This window comes from Ixodes scapularis, unplaced genomic scaffold, assembly GCF_016920785.2.
Source record: "Ixodes scapularis isolate PalLabHiFi unplaced genomic scaffold, ASM1692078v2 PGA_scaffold8__174_contigs__length_109621045, whole genome shotgun sequence".
Taxonomy (NCBI): domain Eukaryota; kingdom Metazoa; phylum Arthropoda; class Arachnida; order Ixodida; family Ixodidae; genus Ixodes; species Ixodes scapularis.
In genome coordinates, this window is record NW_024609883.1 from 23,965,351 (window position 1) to 23,990,845 (window position 25,495).

Below are 25,495 nucleotides of genomic sequence, written 5' to 3' on the forward strand. Positions count from 1 at the left end.
TTTCGCTATATCAAATTATTCGTTATATCAGTCCTTCGCTATAGTAGGGCCCCAGATGTCTCTAGCATAGCCACTGACGAGGTGAGAACGGCAGGAAGGAAGGAGTCTCAGTCGTCCCACATTCAGCGCGTGCTCCCTACCTTCGATAATGCGTCGGTGTCTCGTGAGCCTCGAGCGTGCGCGTGCAGGTAAAGCATGGCGGAAGGCAACGAGTGCGTTCTCAAGGCCAGGCGTTCGAAAGGACGGCCCTGCCGGTCTCATCTTGTTAGTGACTACAGTATTACACACTCCCCTAAAGATTTTTTTTTTCAAGTTTGGTTCATACATGTGCGACTGCTCATGGCCAAGTGCCTTAAAACCTCATGGAGCCTCTTACGACGAGGAAACACAGTGGCGCCATCTGTCGGTTAGGTGTGAAACACTTGGCTTTTTTTTTATATATATGTCCTCTATTCTCGAGTATAATAATTTTCTTTTCGACCTTAAAATTGTTTTTACGATGTTACAAACGATCATTTCTCATAGGCAGTACGCGTATTTGATGTTCCAAATACTCAAAAAAACACAACAAACCTCGCTTTAACTAACAAAACGCTAGGGCGCAGGTGAGCTGATGTAAGTTCATGATTGTAGAATTACCCGAGACTCCGGTGACGACAGAAAAAAAAAAAAAGGACAGGAATTGCAGTTTCAGGGTCACCTCATAAATGGCCCCAGCCTGTCGCTGTGTTGTCCCATCGAATAGAGATCGCGAAAACTCGGTCGTGACCGAACGACGCAAGTACGTGAGCGGGCCTTCACCGAAATATCACCTCGTCTTTACCAGTTGTTGGCGTACAGAGTGGTTCTACCGTGCTGTGGTATACTTTAACAGCATCTCACAATATGTCATCAGAGTATCTTCTGCGAACAAATGCCTGACGGGAGCTATGTACTTTTTTCTGCGCAGCGGCGCCCCGGCGGAAAGCGGCGGCGTTGGCGGCGGCGGTGGCAACAGCAGCAGGGTTCCCAGCAACGGTTCCGGCGCTCCCGGCAACTCCTCCGTGCACACCCTGGTGGTGGTGCCGGGCTCACAGGTCTCCGGCAGCGCGCTAGCCGCGCTTCAGGAAGGTCCCCAGCAGCAGGTGAACATTTTTGGCAAACAACAACAACAACGAATTCCGTTATATGGATCTCAAAAGTTACTAGAAACGAGGGGAGACAATATCAATGCAAAAAGATACCGGTGCTTTATCATTTTCAGCGTTGCCATACCAGCTGGCCCCATTCCGCAGGCGTGACTTGATAGTTAGAAACGAACACAGCCTAACCTAACCTAACTTAACCAAACTGGCATAACCTAACCCAGGCACATAGCCAGGGGGGGGGGGGGGGGGGGGCGGGGGGAAGGCATGGGCCCCCCCCCCCCCCCGAAATCTTCCATTTTGCTGGGACCCTCCTCTCCCTCCTCCTCCTTATAATGCCCTTTGTCATGGGCGCCCCCCCCCCCCGCCCCCCTCCCCCTTCCCCAAAACAAGATCCTGGCTACGTGCCTGACCTAACCCAGAGCCGTTTATACTGAGAGAGTTTGGCCAATGGGCGGAGCTTGTTGCACGCTAGGACCAGCGGGTTTCACGATAACACGAAATGGCGTTACTTCTTTGTCTTGTTTATTCCTGCGAAATCACATAGAGTTCCTAAAAGTCAAAGACACAAAATGGCGGACGGAAGTAGTCCTCCCCCGGTTGCCCGACAAGGGGCTGTTGTTGCCAGGCTGTCAAAACCTCCTTAAGAACGCCAAACTCTCTCAGTATTAACGGCTCTGACCTAACTAAGCTAACCTAACCTAACCTAATCTAAACTGACGTAACCTAACCTAACATAACCTATAGCCTTAACCTAGACTAACCTAATTCAGCATAACCCGACCAAGGCTGCCTCAATATTCTTATTCTTCTTATTGTTGTACCACGTTCCGTTCTACCAAATGCCGACAGCGCGTGATCGCGGGAAAAAAAACAAATCAATAGCCCAACCATAAAGGTACCCGAAAACAAGTAAAAACTGGGAGTTTTACCAGGGGAATCTCGAGCTACCTGCAGAGAGTACGCGAAAAAGCATATTCCAATAAATGACCTCGTATCGCCAGATTATACTTGTGCATGTGATGGCGCACTAACCTAACCCGTACGTAGAGCTTTAGCCTAGCTTAACGCTGTACGAAGCTGAACTGCACTAACGTAAGCAATCTGATTTTGAAAAGGCCGCTACTGGAGACCGGGACCTTGCAGATACACCCGTCAGGTGAACTCCAATACTCGTAAGCGTCGCCGCATTTTTTTCCCCCATAACCCAAACGTATGTACAAACGCTCAAATGATTTTCGTTGCACTCGAGGCTGCAGACGCGATCTCAGATCCTTGGCATGAACAGAGGAAGAAGCAGCTGCAGCAATTAAGCGATTTCTTAACACCCCACCTCCCCAAGAAAAAAAGAAAAAGAAAAAGCGATGTTCACGTTGTTTTATTGAACTCAGCATCTCGTAGCGTCTGCTTCGCTTCAAATTCAAAGGAAACAAAGTATAGAACCTATGTTCTTCCGATTTCACAGCATGCAACTTCCGCGAAGACTTCCTATATAAAAAAAAAAAAAGCCAGAGGGCTCAATAATTTATGTCATTCAAAGAAGGCCATCGCTGGGCACCGATTGGGCACGAGTGCTGCGTCAGCGATTGGTTGGAACTCGTCTTCTCGCCGATTGTGCACTAGCTCCAGCCGAACGCAGACGCAGCACTCGTATAAAATCTGTTCCCCGCGTTGGCCTTCTTTAGGTGACGTAGGCAATCAAGACCACTGGCCTTGTTAGCTCGGAGGTGTCACTTCTTTTCGCGTGGTGCCATCAAAGAAGGAAAGATTGGGGCCATGTTCTGGACGAAGGCTCCTTCGGATGCTCTTGACGAACACTTGTTCCTTCTGCCCCTGTGACACGGCACTCACGTCCGGCCTGTGCACCACGTTGATCTTTAGGCTACGTAGACACTAAAGTCCCCCCGGCCTTGTTCTATCGGAGGCGTGGCTTTTTTCTCCGAGGTGCCACCAAAAAGAAGGGAGGAAGGGATGATCCTTGACAAAGGCCCGGTCCTTGCATGCACCGTGCTGCCGTCACGGCGCAGTGCGGCGGGGCCTCCCCTGCGTCCGACCTCGAGGAGGGCGCCTGCGTGAAGAACGTGGCCCTGGTGCTGGTCGAGGGCCCCGACCAGCAGCAGCAGCTGGCCGCCCTGGTGCTGCCGGACCAGCGCATGTCGGGCGCCATGGTGCTGCCGGACGGGGGGGACGCGCCCCAGGGGCCGGCCTCGGCGGGGGGCGTGGCCGCCGCCTGGAGGGCCTACTACGACCACCCGCTCACGGCCGCCACCACGGCGATGCTCAACATCTCCGAGGAGCAGGCCCTCATGTACGAGTACGCCGGGGCCCTCAAGCCACAGCAGCAGATGGCCGCCACCCTGCCCGAGATATGGACGTGCGTGATCTCCTCTGCTCCCTCCGCTTCGCGTTACCATGAAACGCAGTGGACGCGACGAGCTGTCTTAGCCACTGTAACACAGCGAGTGTTACCACATGACTACGTGTCCCGCGGGTCGCCGCGCACCGTCCGAAGGTCACGTGGCACTCCCACAAGGCATTGGATTCATTTCGATAGATTCATTAGCGTTACACCATAAGGTGAAATTTATCATATAGTCTCTGGCTAACAGAGCAACTGTGATCCTCTCTTACCATTCTTAATATTTTTCTTATGTTTGGAACATTGGCAGAGTTGCGCCTGTAAAAGCTGTTTTTCTTTTCTAATTGTAATTAAAATAAGAGAGCCGACTTGCGGGCCGCGGTTTTTGTTACACACGGATGTCTCCCTGCAAAAAAATCACGATTCTAGGAGCTTTCGGGGCCTCCATCTGTCCTCCCTCGCCAAGGTCGTCACGGCCGGAAAGTCGAAAGAATGCCCCGTTGTCCACGCATGGACCACCAGTTCAGTCTTCAGTCGCGTCGACTTGAGGTTGAACCTTGCATTTCCTTTGTGACTACTGAAGATGCCTCCCGCATGGGAGGCGAAACGTCTAATGAAATTGTTTTTTCTGTTGTGACAAGTCAGTGCTCTTATTTTAATTATGACGTCTCCCGGCTTTTTGAGTATTTTTACATTTTCTAGGTGCTCGTAATGTCTTAAAGTAAACTTTCGTTATGTTTTTTCCCTATCCTTCAGACAAAGCTGGTTACTACCGGCCGTGGCGTTTACTGCAAATAAAAGAAATGGGTTATTTCGCAATAAATGTATTAAGGGGCTTAATTAACTTTAGCATTTTCATTTTCTTAGGCATAATATATTTCAAGAATTGAAGCATGATCTTAATTTCACAACCGTGCTGTCAAATTTCGCCTAGAAACTTTGTAGTAGGTGCTACGGGAAGATAAATGTCAGCGTTGTACGAGGCTTCAAAGCGAAACTGTGCGTGCCAAGAGCAGTGCTATCCCGGCCGGCTTTGTTTGTAGTTCAGGTGTCAACGTCAATATCTACCAAAGTCAGTTGACCAGATTCCCAAAACACCTTGCGCCTTTACGTGGTGCGTCCGCTCGGTGGCGCTCGCTAAGCCATCGGCCCGCCAAACTGACACTAGCGTCTGAACCGGTGGAATGTTGGATGCACATTACCTACGGTCAAAAATAATTCTACTGTGATTTTTTTTTTTTTGTATTTATAAGGTTGGAGCAAAAGTTCGCGCAGTTAATAGCGTCGTTTGGAAACGGTTCTCTCTTGGCCCTACAGTCTTGCCGCTGGTGATGCAAGGAAGGCTATCCGTTCATATATACCTTCTCCCGCACAAAAGAGAAGAACCGCTTTCGAAAGACTCCCTTTGGTGAAGCTAGTCGATTGATAGATTTAAGAACACTGGCCTATGGTTGGTGTAAGCATCGACATCACTGGTGCTCTCTGCACGCTTAGTTTCTCCGCTACCTGACCTCTCCGACAAAGCTCTCTGGTCGCCGATCGCGGTCTCCTCACTCTTCACTGGACTCCTCTCCAGCATTCCCTCTGCTAAAGTGCAAAAAGTGGAGGGCTTTGTGGGTGAAGCTTGTCGGGCTGTCCTTAATCTGCAACCGACAGTACTCCCAAATACCCGCTTTATCCCACCAACACCATATTGAAGTGAGACAACTCAATGTCGGAAGACTAAGCGACTAATCAAGCCCATCCGGTCAAAGAATGCAGTATATCATTCGATTATGCTTTAAGTTTGAAACAAACCCTGATCGAGCTCAGAAGCGAGGAAACAAAGCCGTAAATTATAACTCCAAAATTAATCGAAGGTGCATGTCCCTGAAATGCGTGAACTATCCTGCCTTCACGCCTTCATCTGACTGGACGACAAACCCGTACGAGCGCCTCTAAAGCAGACTTGTACACGTTGCAGAAAAAAAGTAACCCATTACAATTACAATTACTTCACTGTGAAAAGTAACCGATTACAATTACAATGACAGACTCAAAAAAGTAACCGAAAATATATTTGAAAGTAATCGATTACTTCCCACGTTACTTTTCATTCAACTTCTTTATTACTGTAGCATAATCCTTGGGGTGTTGCACTCAGTTGTTCGTTTAGAGCTCAATCAATCAATCAATCAATAATTTTATTGGCGTCTGTACAGGAATACAGGCACTGGAGGCATGAACAAAAAGCCGACAGATGTCGGCTTGACGAGGTTCACGCACCCTTTTTTGGCAAACGGCAAGCAATCGAAAGAAAAAGAAAAAAAAAAAGTCAGATACCTAAAAAAAATCACTGTAACAATAGTCAGAATGCACGTTTAAAATTAGGCTATAGACAAAAGGAAGGCGATGTTTTAGCATTTGAGTTCCATAGGTTGTTTGACTGAAGGTATCCTTCATACTTCTTCGTGACGTACGTTATAAGGTTATTGTTAATTCTGCTATGTTACCAATGTCAGGCGCCTTTTGTTTAATACTTGCTATATATCGAATAAGTAAAGTGTATTCGTACAGTTTGTTTAAGGATAGGACGTTCAATGATTTAAGCAATGGTTTCGTGTGGGTTGATTGTGGTACTTTGATTATAGCTCGGATTGCCTTCTTTTGAAGAATCGTTAATTTGTCCAAGTTAGTTGTAGTTGATGTGACCCAGACCAAGTGACAATAATTCAAATGTGACATGAATAAAGAATTGTAAATGAGAAGCTTAATTTTGACTGGCAAACTTGAACGGAACTTGTTGAGAATGCCAACAACACTTGAAATTTTTTTTATTACACTTTGAATGTGGGTGTCCCATGAGATGTTTTCATTAAACATTACACCTGAGGTTTTTACATTCGGGACGACTTCAATGATAGAGGGGCCAAGTTTCAGGCGCAAGTCAATATTTACCAATTTATTATGTGGCTTAAATATTATCGCTTTTGTTTTAGATGTATTAATCAGTAGAGCGTTTGCTTCACTCCATTTATGTAAATATTCCAGTGTGTTGTTAGTGGTTTCTGCAAGTGTGTCGATATTGTTAGCTGAAAAAAGTAGTGTTGTATCATCAGCATAAATGATGAGTCAGTGACACCGACACACTCAATCCCTCTGGTGAAAAAGACGAAAATAAAACAAAAAGACCCGGACGTAGTATCCGGTGTACCAAAAAAAAATGTACCCAGGAAACGAAGCACAGTGAAATGGCCTTCCAACCCTCGAAGTCCCGTGCTTAGGGGTTTCGAAAAAAAAAAATCGTTGTTTAGAGCTGAGTAACTTCAGCACATCTGCCCCCCCCCCTCCCCCCCCCCCCCCCCCCAAAAAAAAGGGGAAAGAAATTGAGAAAAATTGTAATGGGGGATTTTAAATCGATTACAGTAAAAAGTAATTCAATTTCAAGGATCGTAACTCTTTAAATTTTAAATGAGGTAATTAAAGCGTTACAAAAGTACAGTTAAAATATAATCGATTACAAGTAATCCATTACATGTAACACGTAATGCACAAGTCTACTCTAAAGTACCCTCTGACTTCTCTCCTTCAGACAAACTGCTCGTAGTTTTGGCCGTCAAACTTAGGGAAGAGAAACCTATTTGTAGTTGCAACAGTTCAGCAAAGTCGAATGACTGATACTTCGTCTCAAATATGATACCTTTGATCAAATGTAAACGTTAAACTTATGGTACGTGCAGTTTGAAAAGGCAAATTCAACCCCGTTCCCAATATTCCCAGGCAAGTGCGTCTAAATGGGCAGCCTCCTTATTGTGCACTGCCCTGTGACAGACGCCAAATTGTCGGGAGGTTGTCGTTTGGTAGTTCTTGATAGCAACAGGAAGGTTTGGTAGATCGCTCCGGACGCCCTTGCGTATGCGATGCATCGCAAGGGCGTCGGCGGAGAATCGGACATCGTCTTCGGAAGTAACGGAATTAGCTAATAAACTATCTAATAAGTTAGACGAAATACTTTGTCTCCTCTCACTTATAATCCGTAAGTAATTAACAACATCTTCGCGACATACACCCTGAACTACGCTGCCTAGAACTCTTTTCCGACTGGTGCGTTTAGCGCCCTACTCCATGCATCCATCAAAACTGGTCAAGAAGTGGCAACACATTACGTCAGGAAAACCGGAGTGTAATGCTTTCGAATGTGATCCTACGATTGGGTGCAGAGGTTCGCTCAAAAAGTGTGATTGAGCGCGAGTGTCGCCGTCGTCGCGGCGTCCCAACCCCTGGCTGACGAAGGTTTCGTGGACTCTCAACCTGGAGAGCGACCTGCAGGAGAACAAGCGTTTGGAACGTTTACCACCATTGCTGTGACACCGGCAGGGTCGCGACCGCCGACGGCGTGACACTTCTGTGGCATAATCATGCGCGGAAATCGAGACATCACTTTTTAGGACGCGGTAAAGACAGCAGTCGGAGAAGCATACACTGAACGTCCCTTTTCCCAGCCCATCATAGGATATTTTGCTCCACGAAGTGCGTAAAAGAGGTACATCTTCCCTCCCCCTTATGCGGCTTCCACAGTGCTGCACAAAACTCTGGAAAATTAAAAAAAAATGTTTTTCAGAATATGCTTTCTGCAATCACGACGATGCGTCTCTGACGGAATTGACGATCTGTTGTGGAGGCCACGCCAGCTGTCTACTCCCAACTCTTTCATGTAATCTATGCCTTTGGGCGGCGGCTACTGCCCTCTTCGGCCAAAACACGGCGTCACCTTCCACGTCGTTTGCTTCGACGGCGCTGTCCTTGGACGTGGGGAACCTTATCTCGATGGCAGTCCTGCAGTCGGTGTCCACAGACATGGACGCTCGACGAATTTCCAACTCGAGTAGGACGGCGAACTCGCCCTTATCTTTGCACGGTTCGCTGCCCCCCCCCCCCCCCCCCCCCCCCCCCCCTTCCTCCCTCGTTTCAAATGCCGTCGATCGTCCATCGTCGATGGCTTCCCGGCACGCCAAGTCGGGTTGATTGCTGTTTCTTCGAGCGGTGAAACAGCGACTCCGAATCTCTTTTTATTTCTCTGCATTCGCATAAAATTATACCCTGGAGTGCCCCGTAGACTGCAGGCTAGGTTTAATGTTGTAAATATACGACCAGAACAAGGGTTCTCTTTAATGGCGTCAATGATTCAATTGACCGAGCTGCCCTTGTTCAGAAACGCATCGGCATTAAAGTGATTTCAATCAATCGTCTGCTTTGAATTAGGATGGCGCTTCAGTGTGAGCTCTATACATCTTTAAGGCGGCTCTGAAATGCGACATGTAGTTCCCTATAAGTGTAGCGTATTGCCGTACTCTAGCTTAACTCTCGTGCAAGAGCTGAGGGGTATAGCGCTCGTTATCTGCTTTTTTGAACCGTTGTTGATGAGACGTTCTTGAACACTGGGACTGGCTTTGCTCTCCGGAAAAAGATGAATATAAAAAACAAAAAAAGCAGCCGGCCTACATTTTCGAGCGAAATATCTCTCGATCTTGAGAAACACGCATAATGAGACACCATAGATGTTCCAGGAAACTGGACGACACTATCAGGGACATGTTCTTCGTCAACAAAGAAACACTCGCCTAGTTAATTGTTGAAAAAAAAGTATATTCTGGATAGTTTTGTCCAGCCTTCCTTGATCACCGAGAAGGTTTATACTTCCTCTTGGGCATAAAAAACACATTCTGAGGCTCCTAGTGGGTTTCATCTCAAATACGTACCACCATAGCATAGAAGGATTGCTCTCTAACTGTTTGGGTCTTTCTGGGGCTCTAGAGTCGCCAAATTGGAAGCCAAAAATTCACGAAACGCGCCTAATGAACCTCGGCGGCATACTAGTGACGCCATCGTCGCGAGAGTTCAATCGGAGTGCGCCGTAAACTTCGGCCCAACTTTTTGTTTGACGAGTCTAGGGCCTATAGACCTATTAAGCAAACATTGCTTCGTTCGATTATTGTGGATCAGTGAAGGCGACGGTAGGGGCTCAGTTGGGTGCCGAGATTCACGTGGCGGTACCGTTACAGCCACGCGGTCTCGGTCCCGGCCACGTCCTCTTCGTCACCCCCGACAACGAGCAAGAGCCCGGCGTCCCCGGCGACGAGCCGTCAAGAAGCGCTCTTCATGGGAAAGTCCGAAGCCAACGACGGAGGGGACCTCGTTGAGGCTGCCCTCGCCGACGAACCCAAGGCTGAGGAGGTGTCCGCCACCGTGGTTATCAAGCAGGAGGCTGCTGAGGGCCCCAAGTCGGACGACATGATGGAGCCCAAGAGCCCCTACTCGCCCGTCTTCGCCACGGTGCAGCCCGCGCAGCCATACTCAGGAGACCTGTTCAGCGTGCTGACCACGAGCGCCTTCTCTGGTGGTGCGAGTCCCCCGCGGCCCATCTACTCCGGTGGGGCGTCGGAGTACTACCGACCCAGCACGGACTACTACTCTGCGGGCAATGGAGACCAGTACCAGCAGGCGGTGCGCCAGCAGCAACTTGTGGCTGCGGCGGCCGCTGCGGCGGCGGGTGGCGGTGGTTACGCCGAGCCGGAGCCTGGCTTTGTGGACCGCTACATCCGCCAGAACGGCTCTGCGGCGGCCGTCAACGGCTTCAAGGGCAGCTTGCTCAGTGTTGACCTGCCGTCGCCCGACTCCGGCATCGGAGAGGCCACCATGACTCCCAGGGAGTCCGCCAGCCTACCGCAGGTGGGAACTAAATTTAAGATGTACTTTACACTGAAAGTCGTGTAGGCCTAACATATATGTTGTCTAAGGAAGCTTAACATTCATGTCGCTAATCTTTTACTAAATTTCCGTTGAGTAAAGCTTGTTTCTGTTTGACAGGACCTTGAATGTTGGTGCGCCCAGTTGCAAACTCAGATCAATATATTTGGTGTTTTGCCCAAGGTGGTGGCTTACTTAGTTCAATGCTGAGACCAGAAAGACATCCCCATGGATACACTTTTGTTTTTGTTTTGTGCAGTTTTATAATATCTTAGATATTGTGCTGGTTTGATATAATTTTCATTAAAATAGTGATGGTTCGTTCGTACGTTGGTGATGCTTTGGGCCTGCAAGATTTGGCAGGCTGACGACGGTCGTTGAAATTCTTAGGAGGCAATGGAGATTTTGCGAGTTTTTTGGTGAACCAATTTATTTTACAATCTATGTACTGTACATAGTATGGGACGTTGGCATATTCGGATGGAATAGGTCTTACAGATGTCCAAATCTGTCCACAACTGAACTCCCTCGCCTCGTCCGAGGCTTTCGAAGGCTCTCGCTCCCTCGCCCACAGGCAAGTTTCAACCAAGAGTTTCAAACTTTGTCGAAGTCACGTGGTGTCAACCCTCCAATGGTCGGCTGGGGCCGACCCGGCTGCAGATCAAATTTGCAACGGCCTCGTCTCACAGCTCCGCAACGTCGGCACAACCTTGGGTTCCAGACAGAGTGGCGCAACGCCACAGCTCCTTACCCGAAATTCGATCGTCACCAGCGTACTCTGTGGGCTGGAGAACACAACAAAACACGCGCACACTTAAAAACAAAACGCTCCCTTAGAGGAAGAGACAACGCCTTTGCCGCGGGGTGCTCGGGAGGACCGTGGTCACCCGTTGAAAGTAACGAAAGCAAAGACAACCGGGGTGCTTCCGCTTCCCCGTTTCCCCACACCCGGGTGAGGAGGAGCCTCGGGGCTTTTTCACAGAAATTAACCAGTTAATATTACCTCTGTGTTTTGTTTTTCCTTTTAATAAATCGGCCTTTAAAATTCCAATAGGAGCTAAATGATCCTGCGTCATTGCTATAACTACTTAGAAAGTGGACGCCCGTATATTACCGACATGGGCTGAAAGAGAAGCTCAGGCCAAGCCTGAGATCGATATTGTTTCTGTATTGCAGATCTTCGACTACTCCGAGCTGTCGCAGGCGCAGATGCTCACCTCCCCCGAGCAGACGAACGGGACGGCTAGCAGCGGCAGCAGGCCGGGCAGCTCGCAGTCGATGCGTCGGTCCTGGCACGAGTACGGCAGAGCCTCGGACGCGGACAAGATACAGATACCAAAAATGTGAGACATCGGTGACGCCGACATCCGACATCTCTTAGAAAGCAAGGCTCAAGCGCTGGATTCCCCACGTCGTCTACTGGAGGCCCGTGTAGGACACACTTTGGGCACGAGTGCTGCATGAGCGTTCAGCTGGGACCCGTCTTCTTAGTGATCGAACACGATCCATTTTTAACGTTGACGCGGCACGTCCAACCTGTGTGCTACGCTGGCCTTCACTAGATGACGCATACAGTTCAGCAGTACGGCCTTATCGCGTCAGCAGGATCCTTTCTTACGTTGGTGCTTTGCGTCTCATCTTGCAGACAATCGGATGTAGGGTTCAAATATTACCTCGAGTCGCCCATCTCGACGAGTCAGCGGCGAGAGGACGACCGCATCACGTACATCAACAAGGGTGGGCAGTTTCTCTGAGTGTCGGGCGACCACACATGGCTCTGACTGCCGTTCCGTTCAGCAGGTCAATTCTACGGTATTACGCTGGAGTACGTCCCCGACCCGGACAAGCCCCTGAGGAACACGCCAGTCAAGGTGAGGTGGAAATCACTTTCCTATATCCGCTATTTTGTTATAACGGACTTCGGTTTTAACGAAGTGCAAAAGGGAATGGGAAATCGTGTTCGCTTCACTGTAGCCGCTATTTCGTTATAACCGGTTTCGACAGTGATTTAGAAAAGTTGAGGAAAAGCAAGAAGAGAATCAAGGGGGCTAATCTGCTTCGGTACCTTCAATGGAAAATAGAGGGAAAAATACATATCCCTGGATCATCAAACAAATTGCAAGGGCATCATCAGTTTACACACATTTCCAGGCTCGGAGTAGCCGTGCAGAACAATTAGCTGAGGTTAACCATTCGTTTTCCCTTTTCAAGGTCTCTGTGTTCTTTCGGGTGGTATGCCACTCTTTGCAGTACACAATAGCAGCGCCACGCAATCGGGATATGATTTTGAAGATATAGCTGGTAAAACCTCTTCAACGAAGTACCGGCCAGAACTAAGCATAAGCGGCGAAGCGCTCCTTCATGTGCTGCAGGTCAAAGCATCCAAGGCAAAGTGAGCCGATGTCGTCACTCTTAAGACAGACGTGTACACATGACGGTATCTTGGTGTAGTTGGTCTAGTCAGCAGATAACACACTCGGAACAGAGAGCCTCACTAAAAATACATTATTTTAATTTATAAGCTGCCCAAAATTCACTAGTCATTGTTTTGTATATTAAACGTTGTGTTTTAGTACCAAGAAGTTTTGTTCAAGTGGCGATTTACGCGTCACTGACACTATTTTAAATGTTTTTTTTTTAATGCAGTGCTTTTGTACCTCGTTTATTTCTCAAGCAATTTTTTTCACTGTGATATGCACGATCTTGGCTAGCACAACAAAACTCTTTAAATAACGTTATCTTTCTCAGAAGTAGAATTAAGTTAGAGCAATTACCATAATCTTTTAAGGAGCTTACACTCCACTGCATTTTTTCTTCTTCAAAGGTTTAGTTGCGAGTGCAATAATTTCTGGCCCCTTGGCAGTTTTTTTCCTTGTTTTCCAGTGCTTATTGTTTCTCGGGAACATCAAGTATCAGCTGTCGTGGCCAGTAGATATTTGCGGGCGACGCTTTTACTGCGCAGAGGAAACATTTTGGGAACAGTCTATATAAATCTAGCACTGTCTCTCTGTGCTCCTGGGTCTCCACGCAAGGTAGCATTTTGGGGCATCATGCGAAGAAGCAAACAGTACCCTTTTCCTCGTGCGCTCTCCTCAGTTACGTGGTAGTGGTTGCCGGGACGCAGGAAGGAACCTTAGGAGGCACCATTATTAATTCGTTGCTCGCGTCGCGTGTGGCTTTTTGGGGATTTTTGCCAAATGCCCTGCTCCGCCTATGGCTGCTTTTCCAGAGCCTCGTGATGCTCGTGTTCCGAGAGGAAAAGTCGCCCGAGGATGAAATCAAGGCGTGGCAGTTCTGGCACAGCAGGCAGCACAGCGTCAAACAGAGGATACTCGATGCCGGTCAGTGGAACGTACCAAGTGCCCCGGATATCGGACCCGCTCTATCACTAATCACCTCTCTCTTTCCCTCTCTTTTTGTTTTTGTGCTTGTCTGTTTTGCCCACAGATGCCATGTGAGTGAACCCTCAGACTATATTTGGCTTTATCATGGAGATCATCTCCTTGATGATAATAACTTCATATCAGTCGGCCCCATCATGCCCAAATAGCGCTGACAATAATATACCTTTATGTTCGGCACAATATTAAGTGCACGTATCATCTTATTCCCGTTCATTGCTTTGTATGTCATTGGGTGTATTCTATGTTTGAGAATGCTTGTAACAGTCTGTACACAAATTAACACTCGTGCGAAATCGCGGATGAATATTATTATCAGGCTACAGACGTGAAAATATTAACATTTTCTCTCTTGCTAATTTTGTATCGTGGAATGAGCATTTTTTTTTTCATTTATATGTTTGTAATTAGCAGTAAGCGAATTCCGTTGAAGTATCTTGTACAACAGGAGGCATTTATGCACGAGTAGCTTCCCATTTCTGGCAGCAGTCTTCGACATAAAAGGATTCACAAAGCGTCCGTCGTCCGCGCACCGCAAACTTACAAAATCTTGTCCACGTATAAAACAGAACCTAAATTTTTGATCGACCCCAGAAAATGTTTTGGAGTAACGGTTGTTTAAAATTGCTTTCCTTTTTTTTTAAGTTGGTGTCACTCACGCTTAAGAACATTGCTCACAAAAAGGTTTACTTGACATGTCTGCAACGAATAGTGTGTGTCTATTTTCCTTTTAAAACGCAGCCGACAGCGATCGGAGACGATAGTTTTCTCTGCGATTTTCAGTAGTGTATTTGCTATGAAACCCATGTTGTTAATATACTGGCTCGAGAGGAGATTACTGGATGATTTCATGGCTGTTTACTTCGAGGAATGCTTTGAAAGTATGGTGTCGTGTAGTGTCGCGCTAACGACGCCATTATTGTTCCTGGCTGTTGCAGACACCAAGAACAGCACAGGCATCATGGGCCAGATCGAAGAAGTGACGCACAACGCCATTGCCTTCTACTGGAATCCTCTGGAGAGCCCCGCCAAGGTGAGACCTGGGTTTCACTCCAGAAAGCCCAGAGATTTGTGTTAGGACCATCCAGGGCGCTTGGCGAAGAAACTAGGTTTGGTACAGCAAAATACGTTGCGAATGTGTGTATAGCGAATAACAGGGGACAAGTGTACATGCTGCGAGGGAGCATACCTACGTTGTATGATTATGAAAGCCGATTACGCGCTAATTAGGACGCACTTTAAACTCTGAGAGTTTGAAAGTACATAAGCAGCCGCTTATTTATTTCGAATCAGATCCCGTAGTAACTCTTGATGTCCGTGCCTCGCAAATGTACGCATAAGTTGGCCTCACCTTCTGTAGTTATTTAGGACTATGAAGCAGTTATAGCGCAAATTAGGAGAAAAAGTAGGAGGAGACAAAACAAGCGATTTTTTTGTCATTTTCGACTCGTTCTGGTTTTTTGCATTATTTGTGTATTATAATGCACAACCGATTCGCTCATCACAGTATTTTGGTTGTTGAGAACTTTGAAAAGGCGGTTTGACTTAAAATGGAAGTGCTTCCATCGCTTTTCGATTGGTTCCTGATTGTTCAATGACGTATGCGTCAGACTCCTTGTTCTGGGATCATTAACGCGCCCTCTCACAAACATAAGTTTACCCGGTGAAACCCACAAAATAAAAAGCATATGGTATCGTGCTTACGTTAACTAACAATTATTGCACTTAATAAGATTTTTTTTTAAATAAATATAGCTGAGGAAATGTTTGGACACAGAATCAGCATAGGCAGTTATCAGTCTGTGCAGTGTCACGTTTAGCGGCCGGTAACTTCGTAATTAACGAAAACGCTACTAAGTCTCAAGATAACTTCTACTGGATTTTGTTGTAGAATATAGGACATAGGATATAGCTTTATTTTTATGAGAAACACTGTCCTAAGTACCACTAACGAGCCGGTATAAGTTTCAGTCTTCTGTAACTAGCTCGGCAGGTGGCGAGGTCATGGTATAATTCAGTATGGTGTATATCTATTTACACTCAAGAACATGCTTGAGAAAAACTCGAGAATTTTCAGAAGGGATATATTTAAAAAGGAAGTAAACCGGAATCAATTCGATACATGATAACAGAGTGAAACAGAAATCCCAACTCATAGTTCTAAATTTCGCAGTGTCTTTTTAAATTTCCTTTTATATGATAGAGAAAGCAATGATTCTGGTCGATTGTTGAAAACTTGTGGTACATGGTGCATCCGCCTACGACCACCATATCTCGTTCTGATGCTCAGTACGTCGAAGCAAAGTGATTGTCTCCTTGGTCACTGCTGTAGATATGGCGTTTTAAACACAGAGTTCCAAAAATGCCAAAGTAAGACTTTTTTTTTTCCGAAAGGCGGTGGGTGAAGTGTATGAAATATATGTGTATTTAATAAGACATCTGGCCTATGAAACGCATCTCTCTTCAAGATATGTTTTCATAAAGAATTTGCTCTGGCACGCAAAGAAGGGAGCAGGCTGGAAAAATGGTTATACCATACTGCAAGTAACTATATGCCAATTCCTGTGTTATCATTTTTATAACAAAAAAAAAAAAAAGCAAAAACGTCTTGGCATTGTAAAGATAACATGGCCCGCCTCTTAATCGTGTACATTAATATGTGAGTACACTATGACAAATCACTGTTGAAGCAAATTCCTAGGTATTTTACCGATTTTACATACTGAAGAGGTCCGCAACCACAAAAATTACAGGTGAAGTATGCAGCGCTAGAGTATCTGATTGACCCACCTGCTTGAGCGGGTGTCTAAAACAAACAAAACTTGTTTTCGAAGCATTCATTTTAATTAAGTTAGCATAAAACCACTCCATTGGGGAAATAAGATATTTCTGAAATGTTTGAATGGCAACGTGATAATCCGCGTCACATGACATCAAAACCATGTTGCCTGCGTATTGCTATAGTTTACACTTGTAGATAGCATTAGGAAGATCATTTACATAAAGGTTAAACAACAAAGGCGATAAAACTGAGCCCTGCGGCATCCCAGCAGACAGAAAAGTTCTAGTACTTTTGCGATTTTTAAAAGCCACGATTGGGATCGTCCTCAAAAATACACTTTTAGAAGCAAAAAAAAAAAAAAGAGCCTCTAAAACCGAGTTCGTATAATTTAGAACAATGTATTTAGTCGCTTTATGAACTGAGAAAAGTCACTGTACTTTTTATGGTCTTTTGTTACTGAAATTAAGATGTCGACGAAATTTAATATAATTTTGTGCGCCATAATTGATATTCATGATATTTCCCAGAACGTTTAGAATATTTCCCATTAATGGCGAGGTTTATACTTTAGTTTAAGGGATATTTCAGAAATTCAGTAATCCCGCAAGACAGAAAAAAAATGAAACACCAGTCTTTTAAACCATACCCAGAAAACTACCCAGGGAATGTGATCATGTAATATTTGTGCTAACGAAGCAATATTATTCAATACCTTTGCAGATATATATCTGTCTCCATGTGAAGCACCTCGACGCGTATTCATTATGGGGGCCGCTGACCGTTTTTTGTGCATTGTTCAATAATTTGAAGCATAAAAGGATTATCAGGAGTTAATTACATCAGCGCAGTAATGCTAACCAATTTGCTTTTCTACAGTAGTTGGTTATGATTATGAAATATCGCATGTTCCTGAATACTGAATATGCCGAAAACATCGTTAGATTAGCGGCACTTTCACCACCAAGGAAGTTGCTCCAGTTTCAGCAATCGATAAGTAGCCTAGTCTAACGTGTGAGATAATCTGACGCTATTCTGAGGAGTCGTTGCCAAGCAGTTATTGCAGCCATAGGTTAAGTAACATAATATAGTCTTTAACAACTGGGAGCACTAACTTTAATTAGCGTTAACTATGGTGTAACTGTAGTTATTATGACTATACCCAAGTGAATTAATTTAGGGGTTGAAGACAAAATGTAGTTATCACAAACGCTTTTCAGAGTTCCAGATGTGCCCTTGTCCACTCGAATGCCTGTTTGTAACGAACCATCATAAGACAAACTTAGCGGATGGCATACGGGTCATGGCTGATTTCCATTCTCTTGGTACAAGGTACATTTAGTGTACGTATGTAGATGACGGATGCAGGCTTTGTGTGAAAAGGGGCATGATGCTTCCTTCTGTATGAGCCTGTATAACGTCTGAGAGTTGTCCGCTTCAGTGCCCGCCCTCCCTATTTCGCCATGAGCGTTTATCCATCCTGCTTGCTACAAACATCCAAATGGTTCGTGCGCAGGTGAACGTAGCCGTGCAGTGTCTGAGCACGGACTTCAGCAACCAGAAAGGCGTCAAGGTGAGTCCCTTGCGCGGCCCAGTGTCCAAACCAACCTAGGAAACTAGGCCTGGGTATTACGCCATCGTTAGCTGATCCACAACGCGTCCAAAGTGGGAAACACACTGAAACTCAGCTGAAACATTTAGCTAACCGGAAGGTGCAGGCATTTCAATTGCTCCAGCTTTGCACTCGGTTCCGAGGATGTCGTGATCGTGACGATATTCGAGCTCCACGAGCTCAATCGAATTTTTAACACGACGTTTGACAGAACTTCCACGAATGTTCGACAGATGTTTGATAAAAGTTCGATTAAAGTTTCATTTTTGTGCGCACCGGATGAAATTGAAAACGAGCTGACGCCGCCGGACGTTGGAAGCGTGCAATATAGAAAGGGTTTTCATTTCTAATTCATATATTTTTCTAAAATGGAGTAAGACTTAGACGAGGACCCTCTACACCATGCATTTATCAGGCTCGGTGGACATTTGATGAGTGTATATTCGTCACGGTAATTGGTGTGATTAGCTTACATTTGTTCATTTACTTTCCAATTGTTAATTTTAGGTGTCATCTTGCAATTTCATTCTTACGAAGCATTTACTATTAGAAGCTAGACCTTTCAAAATCATTTGAGAAAATTTAATATTTTTGAAATACTAATCGATAAAGTTGCTACTTATTTAGCTTGATTTAAAAATAGCTCAGAAAAAGTGCAGCAAACCCTGCCCACAATGACGCTTAGAAGAGTGACGTCATTTTAGTCACGTCGTTACCTGTGTTGTGGGCACATCCACGAAAAACACGCTGCCGAGATAGTGACCATATGATTGAAACCAATACGTCACTCTTCCGACCGTCATTGTGGGCAGGGCTTGCGGCGCTCATTTGGCCAGCATTTTTGTTTTTAAATTTGGCTAAAATGTGAAAATTTACCAAGTATTATCTAAAAGGACTACTACCTCTTCGCAAATTGTTTTAATTTGTCTGACCTCTAGTAGCAATTGCCTTCGAAACTGCAACGGCAACATGTCCCCTAAAACCGATAATTAAATTGTTATATAATTGTTTTAAGTTAATTAGCCACCTTAGTACGACTACCACGACCTCCCCAAATATCCGCCCGGAAAATACGCGGTGAAAACGGCACTCGCCTCACTCTTATCCCGTTAAAAAAAAAAAAATGTCCGAATTAAAATTAAACGGAAGAAGGGTGGTGAGCAGGGCTAGTTGGTACGATGACGCGTTGAACTAAGGGCACACAAACGACAAGGAAAGAGTTCTGTCTGCGTTTTTTTCCTTTGCCTCCGTCCCTCATGCGCTGTTATGTTAAACATAAAATCAAACACCCTGGATATCGAGTATACGATTTCTCTTAAAAGCCAAGCAAATCATCGAAGACTTATCTGTTTTGAGCTTTTGTTGTTCGAACAGTGATCATTATTTCCTAAAATTTAGAAAAAAACTCACGTGTCAACTTTTTCATTTCTTTTTTTCTTTTTTTTGTGGGGAAAAGAGGGGGCAAATTAAAAAAATTTAGGATCACAATTTAGGCAACATTCTTCAAGAAGTCCAACTTGGTCGAATACCTCGAGGCTGTAGGTCGAACCTTAGGTTAGAGAAACGGTCGTTACACCTCTATAATACGTCTCACTTTACCTCCGGACTGAGCCGACGCTGTATACGATTCTGTGGAGCCCATTAAGCCGTACCAAAAGTGAAAAACTGTATATGCAAAAAGCAAGTTTGTCTGTTTTTTTTTTTTTGTTTTTGTTTTTTTTTTTTTGTGGGAGTTGTGGTGACGTTAGTAGACCGAGCCCCTATTTGCTCCGATTGAAGGACAGCGGATACACCTCAAAGCAAGCTGCCTCGAGGTCTACCCACTATATTTCAATCAGTGCCATTTAGAGCTCGGCGTACTGACGTTGCCGCAGCACCATGCGCAAGAAGCGGAAGAACTTGCGCTCCGCATGTGCACTTTTGCACTTTTAGTACCGCTCGATGAGATCAATTGAATCGTTGCTTTGGCTGGGGTGGGACTTCGAGTGAAACGCGGCATAGTTTCGAGACGCTGCAAACACGTCAACGGCTCGCTCGCGTTGACGCGGACGCGGGCTAGACTGCGCTGCGGAGATCCACGAGTAATGACGTCAGAAGAAGGAAGGCGCGAGCCTCGCCTTCTGGGTAGTGTTGCTATAGGGCTCGTCCTGAACCAATCTGGGACCACTGCAGGGGCTGCCGCTGCACCTGCAAATCGACACGTACGACGAGTACAGGGAGAGCTGCACGCCCGTGCACCGGGGCTACTGCCAAATCAAGGTCTTTTGCGACAAGGTGGGTGCCGGGCTTCCGGCCAGGGTCACCGTGCTGGACCAACGCCTCCTATACAACCAGGCCGTAGTGCCAGATTATTGACGTTACCTAGCGAAGGCCATTACACGCGAGGGTTGCGACATCGTTTGGCTGCAGGGGCTCGAGCTCAATCGATGAGAACACGATTCCTAACCGAACTCTCACCTAGCCCCCGTGTCCAATCCGAGCGATACAATGGCCTCCAGTAGATGGCGTAAAAACTCGGTACTACGGCCTTGTATTGCGGGAAGTTTTGCCTGGACCCGCTGCAGGTCGAATGGAACCTCACGGCTTTCGTTTCGCAGGGGGCCGAGCGGAAAACCCGAGACGAAGAGAGGAGAGCCGCCAAACGGAAACTCACCGCCACGGGCAGTGAGTGTCCTCCTCCGCACCAGTGTGCAAGTGGGTGGGGGCGTCCATTGGAACATCCCTCCTTGCCTAGAGCGCCCCAGATCAGCCCCGACGATCTCAGCTTGGTTTTGCTCCATCGCATGCCGTTACAGAACACGTGCTCCTGCAGATGTCCTGAGGGCATCCTAACGTACCATTCATGTCATCTGAACGAAGCTTGAGCCACGTGTTCTGTACGGGCATAGTTTATGATGGCTCCCACGTAAAGCTACGTTACACGAAAGGAATTATAAGCGTAAACCATACCAGCGAGTTGAGACACGCTTGCGAAATGTGCAAACTCTAAGACCAACATAACATGCCGGAGGCAGTCATTTCACCCCAAGCTGACCTTCATGGTTGCATGGCACTATTTAAAAAATTATATATATATATTGCCGGATTAATTAAAATGTGGAGATACCCGTACTTCTACCTCAATTACATAAATCTATTCGCAACATTCAAACGTTCACATTAAGAACGCTTGAGACCTTAGACCAGTGTGACTTAGTTTCAGCTTAATACAGCTGTCTAAATATGTTACAATTCAATCTCCCCTTACTGTCAGCGCGCACTTTAATGCTGTTTTTCACATAACCCAGTCAGTAGCACCTGCTATGCTGCCTATAAGTAATAAAAAAAGAGTACTTGTCTATAAATTCCAGAAAATTCCCTGATAAAAAAAAATAATATTTTTTATACATTATTCTGCTGTGTGACACCAAAACACCCTGAAATGGACTTTAATTTGAGTGCCTGGAATATATGTCGAGTCTCCCTTTTTATTGTGCCTACTGAGTGCATGCGTATAAAGTTAACCTAAATTCCTGCGACAAGACATTCTCATTTTATCAATTAGCTATATCAATTGAGTCGTTTGAGTGGGCGCTGGACATCTGCAAATATCAAGCGAGAATCTTTAGATCTTGAGGACTAAGAGCGTTCAAGAATGCTAACGCACTCAGGCTTGGGAGAGCTGACCGATGCTGTACTTTTTTTGTTTTTCTCCAGATGGCCGCAAGAAGATTGAGGAGATGTACCACCAGTCCTGTGATAGGTCCGAATTCTACTCCATGAGTGATCTCATTAAGCCACCCGTGCTGTTTACGCCCAGCGAGGACACAGACAAGGTAAGTGTACTGAGCAGGCAACATGGCCGCCCTGGACCCAGTACGAGCCCGGATCTTCCTGGCGCTGTATGGCCCTCGTGAAGCATTTTCACCATAAAGCGTCTAATCGTCATCATTAACATCAGCTGGGCTTTCTTTTAGGTATCCGGCATGGAACTCAGCTTCTACACCAGTCAGGTGATCGTTCCCGACGACCAGCCCACCGCAGAGTAAGAGGACCTTTGCTCGAGGTGCGCGTGACGGTTTGCATGAGGACGCACCTCTTTTTCCACAGGAAACTCAAAATTCCACCGGATGAGCTGCCCCCTGCAGCAGCAGCCCTCGCAAGCGCCGACTGGCCGGGACTCTTTGGTCAGACAAGGTGAGGAGATAAAAAGAGCAGACCTTCTCGAATCACAATGCTTAGTCGCAAGCCAACGCTCCAGCGAAACGTTTCGCCGACCTCCTTTCGAAGCTTTCTGGTTTAGCCACCAGGTGGTGTAAACAGACCTTCTCAGAGAAGTTTTTTGTGCATTTTGGATTTTTCAACCTCTTGGGCAAAAGTTGACATCCACTTGGGGGGAAAATGAGACAGGCAAGACAACTGACAACACTTCTAAAGTAGTTACTCCTAAGTTAGTTCGTAAATCATCCGCTTGATGCCATCTTTGGGCGTAGGAGGTTAGAGTGATGGGTGTTCTAATATTTTGGAGTGGTTCTTTTTTTCTGCTGTCGGGAAAAAAAGATGTAAAAGCTCCGAACCTTATAAGGAATTGATCAGTTCTAATACGGAAGATTGAGCGAGTTGGAAAGGCTAGTGACAGTCTACCTGTGCGCTGGTTCGTAATTATGATCATTTTTGAGTATTCTCCGTGCTCTGCGACTTACAAAATGTCGCTGTGTCTATAACGGACAAGTTGAAGGAACGCGCTTCCAGCAGCGCACTATTATGTATCTCGAAAGCTTGCGCCACTGACGTAGTAGGCATTGAAGCCACAGATGTATGCAGTTCTGCAGAAATAAAGTTTTTAGGTAATGGCGGCGAACCTCACCGTGGCGCTAGGTTGCACGGTAATAGCTGTCCCCGTTCTTGCGAAAAAAACGGGACCTTCGCCATTGCTAGATTAGAATGAGACGGTTCTTATTCACCTCGCAGGATGGATAGGAGAGACAAGCTAGATGCGTGCCCCAACAGCGAGCCTGCCGCTCCTCCCCTGAAGAAGCTGAAGGTGTTCCCAAGCGACAGAGGTAGGCTGCTCCTAGCACACAAGTTAATTCGGGGAAGGTTGCCGCAGGGACACTGATTCCCCAAGATTCGCCCCAGAAGCTCTGTTTGGCCTTTGTTCAGCCAACACCCCTTAAATAGCGAGTCTTGAGGGCTGAAATTTCTCCCGTCACCTACAGCAGGCCACGCTGGAGACACATTGCACAGCCAAGCGCTGGAGCAGCATTCCGGCCCATTGTGTGCTCAGCGTTCGCCTCTTTTAGGTGACGCTGGAAATACAGCACTACGACCTTGCTTTCTAGGAGGCATTGGTAAGGCTCACAGGGAGAGAGACCCCCGGTTGCCCTTCCCCGAGTGTGCAGGCGAGCGAGAGGGGCCGAGAGCTAAGCCGTGCCAACCATTGTTTTCCAGACGCAGTTCCGCATGATGCCAGTCTGGACATTGCCCCTTGTAGTCCTTGTAAAACTGCCGGTTCTCTTCCAGTGCTGCTCTACGCTCGTCGGGAAAAAGAAGAATTTTTCCAGCCGCTGCATCTTGTGCCACCTTCGCTGGCTGGCCTAGCGAAAGCGGTGAGCCCTCCACCGACCGACGTAGCCACGTTCAGCCGCCCTGATCGCATTCCTTTTGCAGATCGAGAGCAAGTACAAAGTAGAGGCGTCCAGTATAAAGAACATATTTAAGAGGTGCAAAAAAGGGTGAGTACACGAATTTCGCCGCATCCTCCCAATACCTCGAAGATTGCAAGGCCTTAACAATGAAGTTTCAGTGTCATATTGCAGCGGCCAGTGCAGGGCACAAAGAGGACGCCAGGACTGCTTCAACGTTCGGCTGAAACTCGCCTTTTCACTGATCATAGACCCAGCCATGCCCTGACACAGCGCTCGTGTCTAAACTGTGCCCTGCGCTAGCCGCTTGTCGGTGACGTGGATATATCCGGAGAGACAGCCTTGCCAACACCACCTAAATAAGAAAACCTTACTGCTGAGTTTTTCCTGCGTCACTAATGAAGACCATCGTAGGGCACCGATGACGCAGCTCTGCCATCCAATCTGTGCACTACGGTGGCCTTCTTTTGTGACTCGGGATAATTCAGCGATGATACTTTCTGATCACTGTTCCGCTTCACGTTAACTACATCCTCAGCAAACGCTAAAATGCAATGGACTCCATCATGCATCGCCAAAAGTGAATCGTTGTGACGCTCGTTGTTTTTATGGGTTTTCTACCTCCGGCTAGACTAGCAAGCAGAGAACAGAGCGCAGGATCGTGGGAAATTCACTCCGCATGATTGGGCGTCGTTGAGAGCAAGCGCACAAAAACAATCGGGGCCATACAAATACTTCTTTGGCGCCTCTTGATCTGCTCCCTCGGGTCATAGGATAAGCTGGGATCGGACTTGACGTGGAGCGGGCTGTGGGCGGATTTGGCCTTGCTATCTCGAAGGTATCTATCCTCCAGTCCCTCGCTGCTCGGCCCCGACGGCTGTCGGTGGAACGGGGCCTGCCCAGAAGCCGAGAACTGACTGTCGCCTCTTCTCTCGTGCCCAGCGTGACGGTGCGGATGGACGACGACATGGTGAAGCACTACTGCAACGAGGACACCTTCCTGCTCGAGCTGCTGCCCACAGAGGACGCCGTCGACGTCACCCTCGTCGAACTGTGATGGCCAGCGAGCCCCTGTACATAGCTCCCCTTCTGTGTATATGCTCCTTGGGGATCTCCAGAACCCCGCCCCGTGGTCCGAGGAGCGGCCATCGCGAGGCGCTCTCGTCCGTTTGCCAAAAGATGAGACTGCCCAAATACTCCCTAATTTATTCCATCGGAGGCCCCCACCCCGGTATTCGCTCAGCGCGGTTGCCGCGCACGCCATTTTTTGTTTTGGAAGGGCCTCGACAATGCGCGGACTACTCCGCGAACCACACCTCCGCCGCAGTGCAACCACACCCGCGTTTCCTCGTTCCTCGTTTTTCGACGTTGCCTCTCGCTCCCCCCTCCTTTTATATATTTTATACACAACTCTCGAGCCAAAACCATAATTCTCCTCATTAGCCCTCTCGTTCATGTTTTTAGTCTCTACGGATATTTTTTTTTCTCCTGCGTCTCTCATTTCGTTGTTCACAGTTTTATATGCAGATGCTATCTATATACACCCCGCCCCACGCCATCAGCTTGCGATGCACTGCGAACACAGCGGCGCGCTTGTTTCCTAGCACCGCTAAAGCACCGTCCCTGGCGACCCGGCATCCACCCCCGCGCCAACGGACACGCCGGGGCGCGAATTCGCCAAAGCTTGCGGAGAAAGTCAGAAGGCCAAGTTTCGAAACTCTGATTGATGCGTTTTTATGAACGTCAAGTCGCCTCGCTTTTTGTGTAGAGATAGAGGAAAGGGTCCCTAGGCTTAGGTAAGTACCCCTCAGTGATTCACGCGCTAGTCTTTAACCGGCGGCCAGATTTGCTTCTCCGATACACCTAAGAA

At 46.9% G+C, this 25,495-nt stretch overlaps 1 protein-coding gene across 1 annotated transcript; it reads left to right on the forward strand.

Annotated features, from left to right (window-relative positions):
- Positions 1–3,124: 3,124 nt before the first annotated feature.
- LOC8031406 (protein grainyhead) lies at positions 3,125–24,682 on the forward strand. The gene is made up of 17 exons (XM_040502763.2): positions 3,125–3,498; positions 9,525–10,191; positions 11,386–11,552; positions 11,855–11,946; positions 12,007–12,080; positions 13,439–13,550; positions 14,549–14,643; positions 17,906–17,962; positions 20,174–20,275; positions 20,599–20,665; positions 21,698–21,816; positions 21,958–22,025; positions 22,091–22,177; positions 22,952–23,043; positions 23,504–23,589; positions 23,651–23,715; positions 24,568–24,682. The coding sequence occupies exons 1-17, from the start codon at positions 3,125–3,127 to the stop codon at positions 24,680–24,682; spliced, it is 2,439 nt and encodes an 812-aa protein (XP_040358697.1).
- Positions 24,683–25,495: the final 813 nt, after the last annotated feature.

Bases quoted from the DNA above. Each gene is read 5' to 3' on its own strand.
- LOC8031406 (XM_040502763.2), top strand. From the start codon at position 3,125: ATGCACCGTGCTGCCGTCACGGCGCAGTGCGGCGGGGCCTCCCCTGCG. The intron at 3,499-9,524 runs GTGCGTGATCTC...GTACCGTTACAG, and splicing joins ACCCTGCCCGAGATATGGAC to CCACGCGGTCTCGGTCCCGG. The intron at 23,590-23,650 runs GTGAGCCCTCCA...TTCCTTTTGCAG, and splicing joins TGGCTGGCCTAGCGAAAGCG to ATCGAGAGCAAGTACAAAGT.